Below are 15,990 nucleotides of genomic sequence, written 5' to 3' on the forward strand. Positions count from 1 at the left end.
ATTTTACTCTTGTGACTGTTCCTTCAATTTCCGTTTAAATAGCCTCCTCATTTTTGTCTAGTTCCCCTTTTTGAAGTTAAATGCTACGTGATAGGTTTCTGAGTTATTTTCCCCCCACAAGGGTGTTAAATTTAAGTAAATTATGGTCACTATTACTGAGCAGTTCAGCTATTTTCACCTCTTGGACCAGATCCCATGTACTACTTAGGACTAAATCAAGAATTGCCTCTACTTTTGTGGGTTCCAGAACTAGCTGTTCCAAGAAGCAGACATTAAAGGAGTCCAGAAATTTTATCTCTGCATTGCATCCTGAGGTGACGTGTATCCAGACGATATGGGGATAGTTGAAATCCCCTGTTATTAATGGGTTTTTGTAGCCTCTCTAATCTCCCTGAGTACTTCACAATCACCGTCACCATCCTGGTCAGGTGGTTGATAGTATATTTCTGTTGCTAGACTCTTATTATTCAAGCTTGGAATTACTATCCATAAAGATTCTATGGTACAGTTTGATTCATTTTTTTTTACTATACTTGACTCTCTGCTTTCCTGCACATATAATGCCAGTCCGCCTCCAGCACGACCTATTCTGTCATTCCTGTGTCTTTTGTACTCCGGTAGTACCGTGTCTCATTGATTAGCATCGTTCCACCAAGTTTCTGTGATGCCTGTTATATCAATATCCTCATTTACTATCAGACACTCAAATTCACCCATCTGAGTATTTAGACTTCTTGCATTTGGATCCGAGCACTTATAAAACGTGTCAATATTTAGTTGTCTGCCTTCATGTGATGTGACTGAACAGGACTCTGTGTCTTCGGCTGTTTCTCTTCAGTTCCTGCCTGTACTTTATCAACTCTATCTTCTCCTCTTTACTAGAACATAGAGCATCCTCTTCAATAAACTCTCGGCAAGGGATGTGTCCGTCCGAACCGTGTGCTCCTCCGCATCTGTCATGTTCTGACAGAAGTAGCATTGCCCCCTCCGAGAAGGGAAGGGGCAGGAAAACCTGGGACTCAGTGTCCCGTGGGAGCATAACCGGCCCAGGGCACTGCCCCTGGAGCTCGGTGTGTCAGTGCATCTCTTGCATGAGTGAGATCTGGCTGAATGCAAGCTGTAATCTCTCAGGAAGGGCTCGGCAGGGTCGCCATGCTGGGAATTAGCTCGCCATGCCAGCCAAGCTGGGAATTAGCTCCCCTTTTCAGATGCTAACCAGGCGGATCAACTGGGGAAACATACAGGTTGAGCTTCCTGAAGCAGAGGGCGATGCAGCCAGAGAACGGGTGCTGCTATTCAGCCTTCTGGGTTTTGTCCTAGAGACTGAGCCTCCAGCTCCTGCACCCAGGAATTCCACCTGCTTCCTCGGTCTTGTCACACACTCCTGCCTCCTTAGGAGCTCCTCCTGAGGAACCTGGTGCAGCAGCAGCACCGCTCCGTAGCCACGGACAAGCAGCAAACGAGAGATTTTGCTCTTAGTGGTGTGCCCTCATTCCGTTCCTAACCCAGCACAGACAGAGGGGATGTGCCATCCCCACTCATCCACCTCCTCCCTCCAGAAGCTTACCTGTGTCTTTAAGAAACAGTTCTGTAAGGCAAGAATGATACCTGGTTACATTCAGGCTCCTACAGCCTGATACCTGGTTACATTCAGGCTCCTACAGCCTGATACCTGGTTACATACAGGCTCCTAAAGCCTGATACCTGGTTAGAGAGACCTTGGATGTATTGCATGTAATAGGCAAAGTACTGAAACCCAGTGACCAAAAGAGTTAGGGGAAATCACAGGCACAAACCCACCCCCTCTTGAACCCATGCTGAGTTGGACACTACACCAAAGCCTTGTCAGGGTGACGGTATACTCCAGAGATGAGAAATTGATTTTTTCCTAGTGCACGGCTGCTGGTAAGGTGATCCAATGACTTTAACTGGTAGTGGTTGGTTATTCACTAGTGCAGGATGCGCAACTCCTTGTGCAGAAGTCATGCTGGCGCCTGGGATGAGAGTGTTGCCACCCTGACGTCATTCCATTTTCACAGTAAAATTCTGTGTTTGAAACCTGGGTGGGACGCTGCAAAACTTGTGGCTCAGATGGGAGAGTCGGGGAAAGTAACTCCGGGGATGGGGGTGTGACCTTCCACCCCAAGGTCACCTATTCCAGTCCAGGCCTCGGTCAGCAGCCGTCACCATGTAACCAGCATTTGGTGACCCCTGCAATGAGCTGAGCTGAGTCGTCTCCCTCGCAGGCTCATACCATCTTGACAAGGCACATGGCCAGGCTCAGCGCAGAGACCGAGGGTTAAATGGACCTGCTGGGGAACTGGGCAAGTCACTACCTCTCTGTGCCTCTTCTTCACCCCCCGACTCTTTGCCTGTCTAGTCTCAGGGCAGCCTCTGACCATCTAGGAGCAGTGGCCTAGCACACCAGTGGCCTGACCTCGGCTCAGGTTTCTAGGTGCTATAATAATAAGTAGCAATAATGGACAAAGAAATGGGATCCCCCTCTTGGCCAGAGGTGGTCCCTGGTGGTGAGGTCTGAGGCCCAGGGGAAGTGGGCAGGTGGTCTGGGAAGATTGCAGTGGTGCTGCCTGTGTGGATATCAGGGGCGGCTCTAAATATTTTGTGGCCCCAAGCATGGCAGGCAGGCTGCCTTTGGCGGCTTGCCTGCGGGAGGTCCCTGGGTCCCGTGGATTCGGCGGCATGCCTGTGGGAGGTCCGCCAAAGCCGCGGGACCAGCGGACCCTCCGCAGGCATGCCGCCAAAGGCAACCTGCCTGCCGCCCTCGCAGCGACCGGCAGAGCACCCCCAGTGGCTTGCCGCCCCAGGCATGTGCTTGGCGTGCTTGTCCCTGGAGCTGCCCCTGGTGGATATAGAAGAGATGTCAAATTCTAGCACAACATATCCCAAGCGCCAATTCAAACAGCTCCATTAGCCAGCAGAGCCCCGTGGAACGCCCCCTGGGATGAGATGCCCCGGGCCGTAGCTCTGCATTGAAGCCGTCTATCTGCGTGGCGTAGGGCTGGTTAATATAAGCCATTCTACCATTTCCACTCAGGGAGTGGAGCTGGGTGTCTTTGCTCGGTGGTCATTGAGCAGTCGCTGTGTTCAGTTCGAAACTAGTGGGTGATTCACTGTTCTGGGCACGAGGTGAGTTAGTGACACGTACTGATAGTGAGCATGGCTCTGAGCAAACAAGATTTGGGGAGAAGGAGCTGTTAAAAGCCTCAGCATCCAACTACTTCCAAGTGGGCTGAGAAATGAGCACTGCATGCGGGGACTGCAGGGAGAGGAGCTCGTATGTGCCCGAGGCAGGGGCTGCAGGCTCTCTGGCTGCAGTCCGGAGCAGGATCAGAACATCAAGGCAGAGGGTGGGCTCTTTGCTAAAAGGGTCAAAATGAAGGTGGTTTTCTGCCCAAGTTGGCAATGCAGCTCCACTGCTCTGCTGAGAGGCAGGGAAACAAGAGGGGAGGTGTCACCCTGCTTAAAGGGAGCCCCTATCCGTCAGCACAGCCACCCTGTACAGGTCAGCGGGGCTGCTCAAACCACAGAGAAAGAGTTTCACAAAACAGAGCAAAATTCCTGTCCTGCCTGAGCAGGCATAATGACAGAATGAAATCAGCTGCATCCCTTTCTGCAGGCAGGGGCCAGATTCTGCCTCCATGTGCTCCCCCTTGGCTCCTTCTTATGCAGTTCAGTGGGAGCCCCTGCACCAATCCAAGGGGAAACTTGTCCCTAAAACGGTGAGGAGCCAAGTCCCAGAGTTAGCAAGAATTCAGTCCTGACTAGTAATGAGAATTTGTTCTGTTGAATCAGGAATCTGCTCTGATTTCTGTTTCATTTTCTGTGCTTAGAACAGCCTCTGTAGGCCAAACAGGAAAAATGCCATCAGCAGCTATGTGGTTCTGATAAGTTACTGAAGCGATTTAGAGGGTTTGCAAATTGCTCTGGAAGCAAGAGCGAGGTTTTTCTTTTCCTTTGTGAATCCAAGTCCTTGCCGCTCAGTTACTAGCCTGGAATTTAAAGATTCTGTCATTCCAGTGATTGCTTTTGAGGTATAATAAATGCAGTATTTAAAATACAAAAAGATGTAGACGTTCTATAAACGCAGACAATGCTTACATAATTAACTAATAAAAATAACCTGCATTCTAGCCTGCAAAAAATGTTATTAGTTTCAAAACAAAGCAGAGTTTTGTATGATAATTAGAAGCAGAAAATGCTCAAACATGAAAGCGGACATTTTTCTTGGCCTGAGGTTAGGGCCTCAGAACTGGTCTCAGTTTGGGAGGCAGTAAAATCTCCCTGTCGCCTGATGTAACTGACATATATAGGAGGTTTGGGACCTGAACCAGCTCCAAGCAGAGTGGAGAGATATTTGGATGATTTTCCTTTTTCTGGACACACCAGGGTTTCCCCTTTTGGAATCCACAGACATGTGAGCCCAGCTTATCTGGGGCAGGACCCTGCTGACCAGGGAGGATGGTCCTTGGCTGACCTGGTTACCTCCCTGTAAAGTAGATGGCTGCAGGCAGATGAGGGTATGTGATTCTGGGCTGAGTGAGTTGCTCCAGGAGCCAGGCACTAAGCTGAGCCAGGCATGTGGACCCTCCCCACTTCAGCCCGCTGCAGGCACATACTCCCAGCCCACTTCAGGATCCAGGGATCTGCAGAGATGCATTCCCCTGCGGCTGCTTTAGGAGTGGTAGCCAAAGCCAGCCCATGTGTTATTTCTGAGCGGAAGATGGAGTCGCTGGGGGTGGAGGGGCTGGTGGAATCGCTTTGGTGAGGGAGCCAGGGTTTTTTTTATTCAGGGTTTATTACAGGTTTTGGACGCTGGGCCAAATTGCTGTGTTGTTTTCATGATATTTATCTCCATCTTCAGAGCAACCAAACCAACCAGACCAGGTGTGCGACAGCCCTGCTCCCTCCCCACCCAAGTAGATTTGGGCGCATGATTCCATCCAGCTATGCATTAGTATGGTCCAAGACAGAGTGTGAGATACCATCTCTTCTAGGTATTAAGCAATCGCACTGGTCCCAGATATTGCTGCAGTTGCTTCTGAAATGAGGCTGAGAATAGTGGCTGTGCAATGCTGGGCTTCAAGTTCAAATCACTTGCTTCTTGGTCATCTCTTCTAGCCTGCTCAGCCTGGGGGAAAGGGGCAGGGAAGGAGAGAGCCCTTCTCTCTGAATATCTAATCCAGGTGTTTATCGAGCACTCAGTAACGTGGTGTCTGGGTGCCTGTTCTGGAGCATCATGGGATAGGCTCTGGTGTCAGCTGAGCATGCAGCCCTCCTGGGTTGGAAGGATGGCAGAGGAATAATGAGCAAGAATGGGGAATCCTTGAGGTCTCTTTCCCTTGTGCTGCAAGTTGGACACAGAGGAGTTTTGCAAACATTACCTTCTCAAGACCAAATATGTTTTTGTCACAGTAGCACATATGAATGCCAATGCTGACCAGGGCAGTGGGGATCCTGAGAATGCTGGGCAGCATTAGCTAAAGGAGTTTGCTAAATGTTGCTGTGTGAACAGATGCTTGCGTCCCATTGAGGAAGATGCGGGCCAGATTTGGAAGGGGCCTGAGGAACAGATGTGCCTTGGCCACAAAGCACAATGGTGCTTGTAATGGCCACAGGAGCAATCAATTATTTATCTGGGTTTGACTCATTTTCTCTGGGCAGCATTTAAGCTGGGCCATGAGCTTACTCATTGCATCAAATATTAATGGCAGGTCTCCTGAGAGAGGGATTTTTTTGTATGATGCTGCTGATTGGCCATCAAAGGGTCCGTTCTTACCTAAGAGCCAAGGCTAGGGAGCATTTCACCGCAGCAATAAACCATCTCAAAGCTGCAGGAACATTAGTGCCATCTCCCATGGGATGATGCATGAGCTATTAGGCCCAAAGACACAGGGCCGCTTGCTGACAAGAAACACTCAGCTCTCTTCACAGGGGCTTTTGGAATTGGAGATTTCAAATGTTCTTCTGGAGCCAGCTTGAGCTGGGCCACGTTTCTGGCAGGAAGGATGTCTTGTGACTCTCAGAACATTCCAGCACAAAACCCAGGCAGTGTCAGTCCCAGTTAAAATGGGAGTCTTTGGGGCGAATTTCAAATGAGAAGCTACAACAGGGAGGAGAGCCTGTCCAAGTGTTCCCTGTCCAGCTCTGCTGATGTACCTCCACTCTGAGCTGCAGCATGCTCTGCATTCAAACCCTTGTTCCTCACCCCTCTGCCCCAGCTCTGCTCATGCACCAGCAGCCCGACCTGCAGCAGCTCCTGCTATGCCGAGTCCTGGTTCTCCTCGTCAGTGGAAATGGCCAAATTAGCCAGTAGTTTTGTCCTACAGACACATGAACGTTGCAGCGAGGTGGACCCAGTTTATGTCCTGCTGGGATTTGAATCTGGGCTCTCCAGAGGCATGTACCTAAACCAATATACCTCTGGGCATGTATCAGTGTTCAGACTCCATCCTCTCCACCCCACCCCTGACTTAGCAACCGCAATGTCTGCATAGAAGGAACATCAGGATAGATGGGACAGGGACTCTGCCTGGTTCCCTCATCTCAGGGAGCTTCTCTTGTCTCCCAGAGTGTCCCATCCTCTATTGTCCACTGGAAGTTTAGCCCTGAATCCTGACCAAAATAATGATGGGCTTGTACTTTCAGGTTACACTCTCACTGGTATGAGGTTGCATTTGGCCAGGGAGGTGCAGCTCTGGTGAAGGTTAGCTTGGAGTGTTGAAAGGTTGTGGTTTGACAGGCTGATACAAAGTGGGTTTCACCAAACAGAAGACAGATTGGGTTAGCTCAGTAACACCAATAGCGAAGGGTTTTCCTATAATCTCTCCTTTCTGATAACTCCTGTGTTGGGCAGATTTGTGCCTGCTGACACCCACTGGAACATCCTCCTCTCCCATCATTTCATCATAATTCTGCTACATTTCCCCTATTGTCCACATGTCGGAGTGGCCAAGGCTCCATCCATAGTGTGATGTCACACCTAGTCACTCTGCCATGTGCTTCGCCACACAGACTGGGCAGATCTAAAGCTGGAGCTAGGGAACACTTCTGTCTGAAATGCTTATTCTGGAGCCACACCTGGCCTGCTGAACTGCAAAGAAAAGGTTGAAGTGAGGGGGAAATAGGAGACAGAGACAAAGGGGGGCCCAGAAATTGGGACTGGGAGGTTAGGGTTTGAGCGACCAGCTTAGCTCAGGCCTGAGCCATTTCGTCCATTTTGAAGCCTGATAATTTTCCTTGCAAATAATTCCGAAATGCTTGTCATTTCATTATCGAAGCCTGCGCCAGACTCACCTTGCAGTTTCCCACATGTGGTGCCCCTGCTAACTGGAGAGAGGAGTGCTGACCTGGAGGAGGGCTCCGTCTTCTTGCTGATTCAGCCCAGGGACTCTTTGCTGAGGCTCAGAAAGGGCCAGACTGGGGCGGGCGTGGATTGGTTCTTGCAGACACTTGACCACAAGGGCTGATTCCACAAACCCTGTGAATATGTTTTATAAACCTGAACAGCAGATCGCAGCCAGCACGAGAGTGGGCCATGTAACAAGCTGCTGTTGTTGCAACCAGTTCCCCTGGACAATCTTGCTGCTCTGTGATGTGTGTGTTAATCTGCGGGTATCTCTCTTGCCTTTTCAGTCAGTGCCGAGGTGAGTCACAGCTGTGCGAAAGGTTGTGACCTGTGTTCTGAGTTCAACGGGTGCCTGAAATGTTCCCCCAAACTCTTCATACTGCTGGAGAGGAATGACATCCGACAGATCGGGATCTGCCTGCCATCCTGTCCGCTGGGGTACTTTGGTGTTCGCAATCCAGACATGAACAAGTGCATCAGTAAGTGCCAGGGCCTGGGAGGTCCTCTCATCCAAGGCTTGCAGTGAGTTAACCCTTGCCTGCCCCCAGGAGGTGGATAGGTGGTAATATCCCAATTATATGGATGGGGGAACTAAGGCACAGAGAGGGAAAGTGACTTGCCCAGAGAATACCCACAGAAAAGGATCTCTTTGTGACTTGCTGCTTGCAGCCCTGAGGAAGGCATGAGAGCAGAAGAGAGATTTATCCTGTTTTGCACCTGAGATGGAAATGTAATTCTCTCCCCCACAGAGATGGCTGCGTTTCCAACCACAAACCCATAGTGGTTTATTTGAAACAGATTAAGAAGCAGCAGCATGCACCATAAGCTTTCCCAGTGCCACCTAATGGCTCCTGCCAAGCCCGGGTCAGTGGAAGTAGTGAAGTGAGTTTACTTTAGGTTGGAAAGAGCACACACAGACTGTCCTACAGAGAGAGAGAAATCAGTGGACACTGACGTAACGATGGCCTGAAAAGCCTGTCCGGCATCTGTTAGCTAGGACATCAGCCCCTCCTCTCAGCTTTTGACTTGCGTTTTGGCTTCTTTGTCTTTGGCCAGGGTCCCCAGGGACCTACACTAGGAGCTGACTGCCGTCATTCTTGTTAGGAACAGGAAATTGTACAAATTAGGGGGGAAGTGCAGAAATGTGGCTTGGAGCTACTGCAAAAGAGTGTAAATTGGTGCAACTCTCCTCCAGTCAGTGGAGCTACACCCAGTTACACCAACTGAGCGTCTGGCCCAACACATGTTGGGAACAAAATGTGCTTAAACCACTGAGAGCCTCAGGCAGTGACAGACAAAATGTCCTCATGGGCCCTTCAGCCAGGGTCAGGTTGCTATCAGGGGTCTTTATAAGGTGGGCATGGGGCAGGCTGGGGCCGGAGGTGAACTGTCAAACACAAAGATTTAGACACTTCTTGTGTTGTGATTGGTCTGGCTTATCCACCGGGTCAAAGTGATGCTAACATACTGGTGTCATAGCTGTCCTCGCAAGGTAACTCAGGTATAGCTGCAGGCGTGGGTACCTGCCTGGATTTGGGTCTTGTGGTGGCCATGCTCTTACTTCCAGGATCTTGTGTGATATCTGGGGAACCAGTGCCACAGATGCCACCTCTTCCTTTGTCTGCCCATCTGTAATGAATTGGGTCTTTGGCCTGGGTCTGTCTGTCTTCCATTGCAAGGGGCTGGGCCAACAGAAACACCAGTGAGTGAGTTGGACCTACAAACAATCCTAGGGTCATTTCATTAGCAGCTTTATAGAACCTGGCACCACAGCCCGCTTGTGTAACCCATGCTGCAGCTGCGTAAGGAGTGACCAAAACTGGACTCAGCTCCATGTCTTCTTCCATTTTGGCTGATTGTCAAACTGAACATGAGCCCAACCTGATTATGTGATAACTTCAGCAGAGCGGCTCTATCTTGCAAGAGTGGGCAGTGGCCGAAGGAAACCAGTTTCCTTCTTGGTAGCACAACCAGGCCTGGCAGAATGCTCAGAGACATACACTGGCTGTCTGCAGATTCCATGGGGCCAGGAGGGCTTCCTACTGGGGTATCTAGACCTCCCCTTTGCATAGCTCCACTCTTCCTTTCCGCTCTCCAGCAGATGGTGCCCAGTCTCCGCCTTGAAATGTAACTTGACTGCAGTACACACTTTCCACTTTCTGTACATAAAGGCCACAGAAGCCTGCCGGGAGTTGCTTTTCAATCATATCCATGGATCTGCTGATTTGGGCCCTGGGGGTAGAATTCAAACTATGTGGCTGTTTTTTTTTTCCTTTTTCCTCCCCAGAATGCAAAATTGAGAACTGTGAGGCCTGTTTCAGCCGAAACTTTTGCACAAAATGTAAGGAAGATTTGTACTTGCACAAAGGGAGATGTTATTCCACCTGCCCAGAAGGCTACTCTGCTGCCAATGGCACTATGGAGTGCAGCAGTCCTGGTAAGTGGCATTAAAGCTGTTCTAGCAACTGATTTGTCTGCCAGGTCTTGCAGCATTCTGCAGGCTCAGCTTATGCTACCTGTCTGTATGCAACAGCGTATTAATATTTGCCTGCTTTCGCTGCTGCTCCTCCATCACACCTGCTGTATTTCAGTGACATCCCAGTAGCAGCAGTGACATGCTAGGGTGCCAGAGTGGGCAGCCCGGCAAGTCTATACTCTGCCTGTATGTGAAAGTTGCAATTAGCAGCTCAGCAGGTGCATTCTAGATGACCTGGAGGTACCTGAAGGGTTCGGCAAGAGCCAAGAAATTCCAGCTGATGTTGTTGAAAAGCTTTTCTCTTTCCTATGAGAACATCCCAGTAAATCTGGGAGCGCTATAGTCTTTCCTCCAGTCCCAGGAAACACAGAGTGTACATGTGACCTTTCCTGCCTGGAGACAGATTTTCCCTGTAAGACCTGCACCTGAACCCCCCTGCCCACATCCCTGCTGTGCTGTGCAAAACCAGAGAAACAGGAATCTGCATCTTCGTTTGTTCTTCAGTGGTTGCATATTTGCATCTGCAAAAAAAAAACAAAAAACAACAACAAACAGTCAGGGGCTTAACTCTGCAGGAAGCTCCCCGCCCTTGGCAATTTAATATTTAGTTGCAAAATGCGTGATCGGTTTTCTGTGTCAGTTGCTTTAAAGCATAGTTGTGGTTTGGAAGATATCAATAAACCCTGCAGGGGACAAGGTTAGCTGCAGCAGCATTCTAATGAGTGAAAGTACAGCCAGATACTCAACCCTCTGGAGGAGCGCAAACCTTCGGGGATCCTACAGCACACTGTCCCGCTTCATTGTTTGTTCATTGCTTCTCCGAAAACACCTGCTGCTGAGACTCACGACCTAAATGGTGGACTCAAGGATATAACAGCCTCAGGAAGGGGCAGGGGGAGCACACCTCTGACCTGCTAAAGGCCCAGATGTGGGGTGCAGTGGGTGACAAAGGCCCCAAATGAGCACACACAAAAATTATCCATCAGGAAACTTAAACTGTGGCAGGCTCCCTTCCCTTCGTGCAAATGGCTCCTCAGTTTCGCCAGTCTTTGTTCATAAAGTAAATAATTTTCTGCAGTGAAAATGAGGGAGCACCATGCTTGTGTGCAATGCAGGGACCTTGGGGGCCAAGCGGTGTAGGTCCCTCAAAATTAGGGACGTTCGGGAGGTGTGCGGGGTGCGGCAGAATGCAGGCCAGAGCCATGGGGCTATTTGGGTTAGGCAAACATCCAAAGATGCAGGTGCGGCCATTGTCGGCACCCAGCTTCATGAGGGCGAGGTCTGTAGTGACCCACGTCTGGGATTGCCGAAAAGGAAAGACCACATGAGTCTAGGAGACGAGTGAGTATAAAAGCAGGAAGGGACGGTGGTGACTTGTTCGAGGAGAGGCAGATGTGATGCACTCCGAGGGTCCATTCCCCTGCTAGGCTGGGGAGCAGAGAACTGGCCTGGGGGAGCTGTCCCCGAGGGAGTGATGCCCTGAGCCATCTGGTTGAGGCCAGGTGCAGGCAGAGCCTTCTTCTCAGGCGCTGACTTGTTACACGGTCCCTGCTCTTGATTGCCACAACCCGTTGTGGTGCAGCTCGGAACTGGCGTTTGGACCCCAAGCGTCTTGCAACAGGCCAGGAAAATTCCCTTCCCAAGAGATTTTTCCACATTGTTCAAGTGTCTGAATAATGCCAGAGGCTCCACCCTAGAGCTCTGGCTGGGCTGGGATGTGGGGAAGGATTGCGCCTCGCCGGAGGCAGCTCTGGGGGAGACAGACATCTGTCTGGGATGGTGGGCGGCATGAGGGAGGGGAAAGACTCTCAGGACGTGTCGGGGGCACTGGGGAAAGTAGTTTCCTCCTGACTCTCTTGCTGTCTGGCAGCACAATGTGAACTGAGCGAGTGGGGCCCCTGGGGCCCGTGCGCCAAGAAAAGGAAGCTGTGTGGCTTCAAGAAAGGCAACGAAGAGAGATCGCGGAAGGTTCTGCAGGCTCCCTCTGGAGATGTGTCCGTGTGTCCTGCCACCACAGAGCTCCGGAGATGCACCGTGCAGAAGAACCAGTGCCCTGAAGGTGAGCTGATGCCAGGGCATTATACCCTTTCCCTCTGGGAACACGTTCTGTTCACTTGGCATAAACATTTAGTTTCACTGCAGGATGTAACAAACAGGGCCCTATCAGGAGCCTGACAAGGGCAGTCGAGACCCAGGCTCAGAGCAGGGGAAAACCTGGGGCTGGGAGTAGCAGGAGAGTTCGTAGTCAGGTTCCAGACTGGGGTTGATACTGAGGGTCAGAATCCAGTTTCAAACTCTGAGTCCAAAGGCGAAGTCCAAATCAAGCTGAGGGCAAGGCCAGGCACTCAGGAGCCAGGGGCAGGAATTGTGCTGGCAGCTACCTGAGATCCATGCTGTTGCCTGGACTTCCTGGAATGCTCCTTGGGTTTGTATAGGGCAGGGAGCCAATCAGGAACCATCAGGCTGCCCCATGTCAGACCCCTTGAGGAGGGACTTCCCCGGGTCTGTGTCCTCAGCGGGTCATGGGCAGTGGAGCGCAGACTGGGTGGCAGCCTGGAGATGCCCCACTGCCTGGCAGCTGTGTAGGTCCAGGGTTGAGACCTGCTGGGCCTTCCAGCCCCCAAATAGGCCCTGCTTTGTGCTGCACCTCCACAGGACAGACACATCTGTGCTGCCTGACCCTCCTTGCCACAGCCCGAACCGACAGATGTGAGCAGCTGTGCTGTATTTCATGCAGTGTCATGAGGCACTGAGTGTCTTGCCTTGCTCTTTATAGTGTGTGTCCAATTTGCCCTGCCAAAAGCCTTTTGGGGCCGGTGTGCAACACGACAACTAGAAAGAACACCTGGCTGCAAAAACAGAATGAGCCACTGAGCAATTAGTTTTTAATAGAATCCAGCTTAAAAAGTTGTCCCTGGACACAGCTTGCCGTGTCTGCTGTATGTTGGCATTCTTATTCCATTAGCTTCTTCTCTGGAGCTAGAAACACGCCAAGACAGACCAGCAAAGGGCTGGAGCTCATAGCCAACTTACAGTGCAATGGTTGGGGGGTTCTTCCTCTCTAGTCCCCTTTGCAGAATGCTGTGTTCTCTTCGCTGCTCCCAGTGGATTCCTTTGCCCTGAACATGAGGCTATTTCATTCCCACCAATGAAAAGTACTGTTTACAGTCACTGGACTTGTGAACTCCTGGAGGCCGGTGGCTTGTTCGTTCCCTTCCTGATTGCATTAGGACTGCACTTGTGCTGGCTGCTTTGGGAAGCCCAGCTCTGGATAGTGCCTAACCGTGCAGGCAGAAGACAACAAGAAGCAGAGGGGAAAAGACAGGCCTTGAATTTAGTGGCTCTCAAATGCACAAAGTGAATTTTCCAATCATGCTAAGGAGTCTGGCCTGTAACACTGGAAATGCCAGCTCTGAATGCCCTGCCAGGGATGGAAAATGACAAACCACGTTCAAATTTCAGTCATCTCACCCCTTCTGTGAACACAAATAATACCAAACTCATGGAAGTGCACTTCAACCACCCTAACTCCTCAGAGAGCAGGAGAAACACAGGCCTGCAGCGTGCCCGCTGGTCACGAGGCAGCAGCAGCGCTCACTAGCCGCTGGGGCCAGCGTGCCCGCTGGTCACGAGGCAGCGCTAGCGCTCACTAGCCGCTGGGGCCAGCGTGCCCGCTGGTCACGAGGCAGCGGCAGCGCTCACTAGCCGCTGGGGCCAGCGTGCCCGCTGGTCACGAGGCAGCGGCAGCGCTCACTAGCCACTGGGGCCAGCGTGCCCGCTGATCACGAGGCAGTGGCAGTGCTCAGCTCTGTGATCAGCCAGCATTCCATTCAGTAGTCTCATTTTTGCTCCTTTGCTTGGTTTCAGGAAAAAGGAAGAGAAAGGACGAGCAAGAAAAGCGAGATAACACGAATGGAAACAGAAACCAGAAAGACACCAAAGATGCCAAATCTGGCACCAAGAAAAGGAAAGGCCAGCAGAGAGGGACTGTGGTCCCCATGACTCTTGCTAGCCCTGCTCAATAGCTGCCCCTTTACAGTCACACGATGGCAAGAGTTCATTGCTGCTATGTATATGAAAGCTTTATTGAACCGGAGCACTGCTACACAACATACACAATCAGAAAGATAGAGGGACAGACACAGAAACTACACACACACATATACAGACTGACAGAGACCACACACATACGCAACATAGACTGCAAAACGCAAACTTCAAAGAAGAGGAGTAAGAAAATATAAGAGATGAAGCTTAAATGCCAAGGACTTTACAATGGGAAGCTGGGGAGAAAGTGTGAACCAGAGAGCAGGGCAGTGATGCAGATATTCCTGAGTAAATGTCTCAAATAGAAGTCAGCCATGTAAACCCCAGCATAACGCAGCTTCAGCCAGAGACTAGAACTGATTTGCTACTATTCCAAATCAAAGGATCTGGAATCGCGCAAAGGCAGTGGCCTGTTTCTATTCCCCCTTCCTTTATTTTGTGTTTTAAGCTGTAAGAGAATATATGTTAAACCTTTGTGAGAAGAGATCAGAGATGTCTACCCTGAAATGGCTTCAAAAATTTATTTCAAATTAAAAAAAAATCCAACAAAATGACAACTAAATTTCCGAGCGTGTGGTTCATGGCTCAGCCCCTGCGAAGGCTGGTGGCCCGTGGGGCAGGGCCTCGCTTGCAGAAGGAAAACTCATAAGAGCTTTAAGAAAATCTCAGAAAATGTTGCCAGCTGCATCCTAGCCACAAATCAGTCGTCATTCACTTTCACAATCCCTGTCTGTGTTCAGTAAGCCCTGTCAGGAATTTCCCATCATGCAGCAAGCTGAGAAAATTAGAGGTTACAGCAAACCACCGGTTGTTTGACACTGCGATTCTGACGACAGTCGCAGCTGAAAGGATTCTGTGCTGAACTGAGGAAGGTGCTGGTCCCTTTGTTCAGACTCCTCCCAAACCTAATGGAGAAAGTGCACTTCAGTCTCTGCAGGGAGAAAAGGGCACAGAACCTTTACATCCATTAGAAAACCATTCATCTGCATGTCGCCAGTTGGACTGGCTTAGAATTAGCATCAGCACTCTCTAGGTCTCCCTACTCTTTAGCAAAGATTTAATCCCCCATGTGAAATTTGCCACTGTGCAGCACAAGGCCTGTGGCCCACAGGGCTTCCAAGAGGCTGAAGCAGCACACACTTTGCACAGCCTCTGTGTACAGGGTGAATTTTACCCAAAGCACTGTACTCAGGCTTATCCAGTGGTGCAAGCAGAGAGGTCCGATCTGGTACACAGTACCAGTAAGCTATTTATAGCCGGTCCGTCATACTGGAAAGACACAAGAGGAGCAGAACGGCGGCCCCACACCAGCAGCTCTGCCAGTGCGGCTGTACCGCCCCCAGCCCTTCCATGCAGCTGTGTCTAGCACAGGGGTCAGCAACCTTTCAGAAGTGGTGTCTTCATTTATTCACTCTGATTTCACGTGCCAGTAATACATTTTAACGTTTAAAGGTCTCTTTCTATAAGTCTATAATACATAACTAAACTGTTGTTGTATGTAAAGAAAATAAGTTTTTTTAAATGTTTAAGAAGCTTCATTTAAAATTAAATTAAAATGCAGAGCCCCCGGACCAGTGGCCAGGACCCAGGCAGCGTGAGTGCCACTGAAAATCAGCTTGTGTGCCACCTCTGGCACCCGTGCCATAGGTTGCCTACCCCTGGTTTAGCGTCTCCTGTCGGGTCTGTAGGCAGCCCCACTGAAGGACAGGGCTGCAGGCAGGGCTGTGGGTGGTACAGCCACGTCGGAGGAGCTGCCAATGTGGGGCCGCCTCACGTTCTGCTGCTTTCAGCTCTGCGGTTCCGGAGAGCCCTGCGGTTCAGAAGTCTTCGGCGCAGTGGGAGGAGGACACAGCGCCCTCAGGTAACGTGGGATGAAGCATGGGGAAGGGAAGGGGAGAATGCGGGGCTCCAGGCTGGGGACAGGGGGTGGTCATGTGAGGAGTCACATGGGGGGTCACATGGGGAGGTGACATGCCCCCCCTTTAGCTGGTGCAGCATACCGGTAAGAAATGAATTCTACCTGCCCCACAGGTCTTATCTTTCAAAGTGTGCATCCCTTGGTGTAGATATTTGCATACCCTTCTTCATCCCTTTAAGATCC

At 50.7% G+C, this 15,990-nt stretch overlaps 1 protein-coding gene across 4 annotated transcripts in view; it reads left to right on the top strand.

Annotated features, from left to right (window-relative positions):
• The window catches only part of RSPO1 (R-spondin 1), a 43,355-nt gene extending 28,070 nt beyond the window's left edge, over nucleotides 1-15,285 (top strand). Inside the window, exons 2-6 of one of the 4 annotated variants that reach the window (XM_050932142.1) lie at nucleotides 4,883-5,015; nucleotides 7,654-7,845; nucleotides 9,654-9,803; nucleotides 11,713-11,901; nucleotides 13,710-15,285. In XM_050932142.1, the coding sequence (XP_050788099.1) occupies nucleotides 4,952-5,015; nucleotides 7,654-7,845; nucleotides 9,654-9,803; nucleotides 11,713-11,901; nucleotides 13,710-13,867 (753 nt within the window). In that variant the 5' untranslated portion in view covers nucleotides 4,883-4,951 and the 3' untranslated portion in view covers nucleotides 13,868-15,285. The remainder of the gene's footprint in view (nucleotides 1-4,882; nucleotides 5,016-7,653; nucleotides 7,846-9,653; nucleotides 9,804-11,712; nucleotides 11,902-13,709) is intronic. The other 3 variants (XM_050932143.1, XM_050932140.1, XM_050932141.1) reach the window with 3 other exon arrangements.
• Nucleotides 15,286-15,990: the final 705 nt, after the last annotated feature.

The sequence above is a fragment of the Gopherus flavomarginatus genome, chromosome 22 (assembly GCF_025201925.1).
Source record: "Gopherus flavomarginatus isolate rGopFla2 chromosome 22, rGopFla2.mat.asm, whole genome shotgun sequence".
NCBI classification, from domain to species: domain Eukaryota; kingdom Metazoa; phylum Chordata; order Testudines; family Testudinidae; genus Gopherus; species Gopherus flavomarginatus.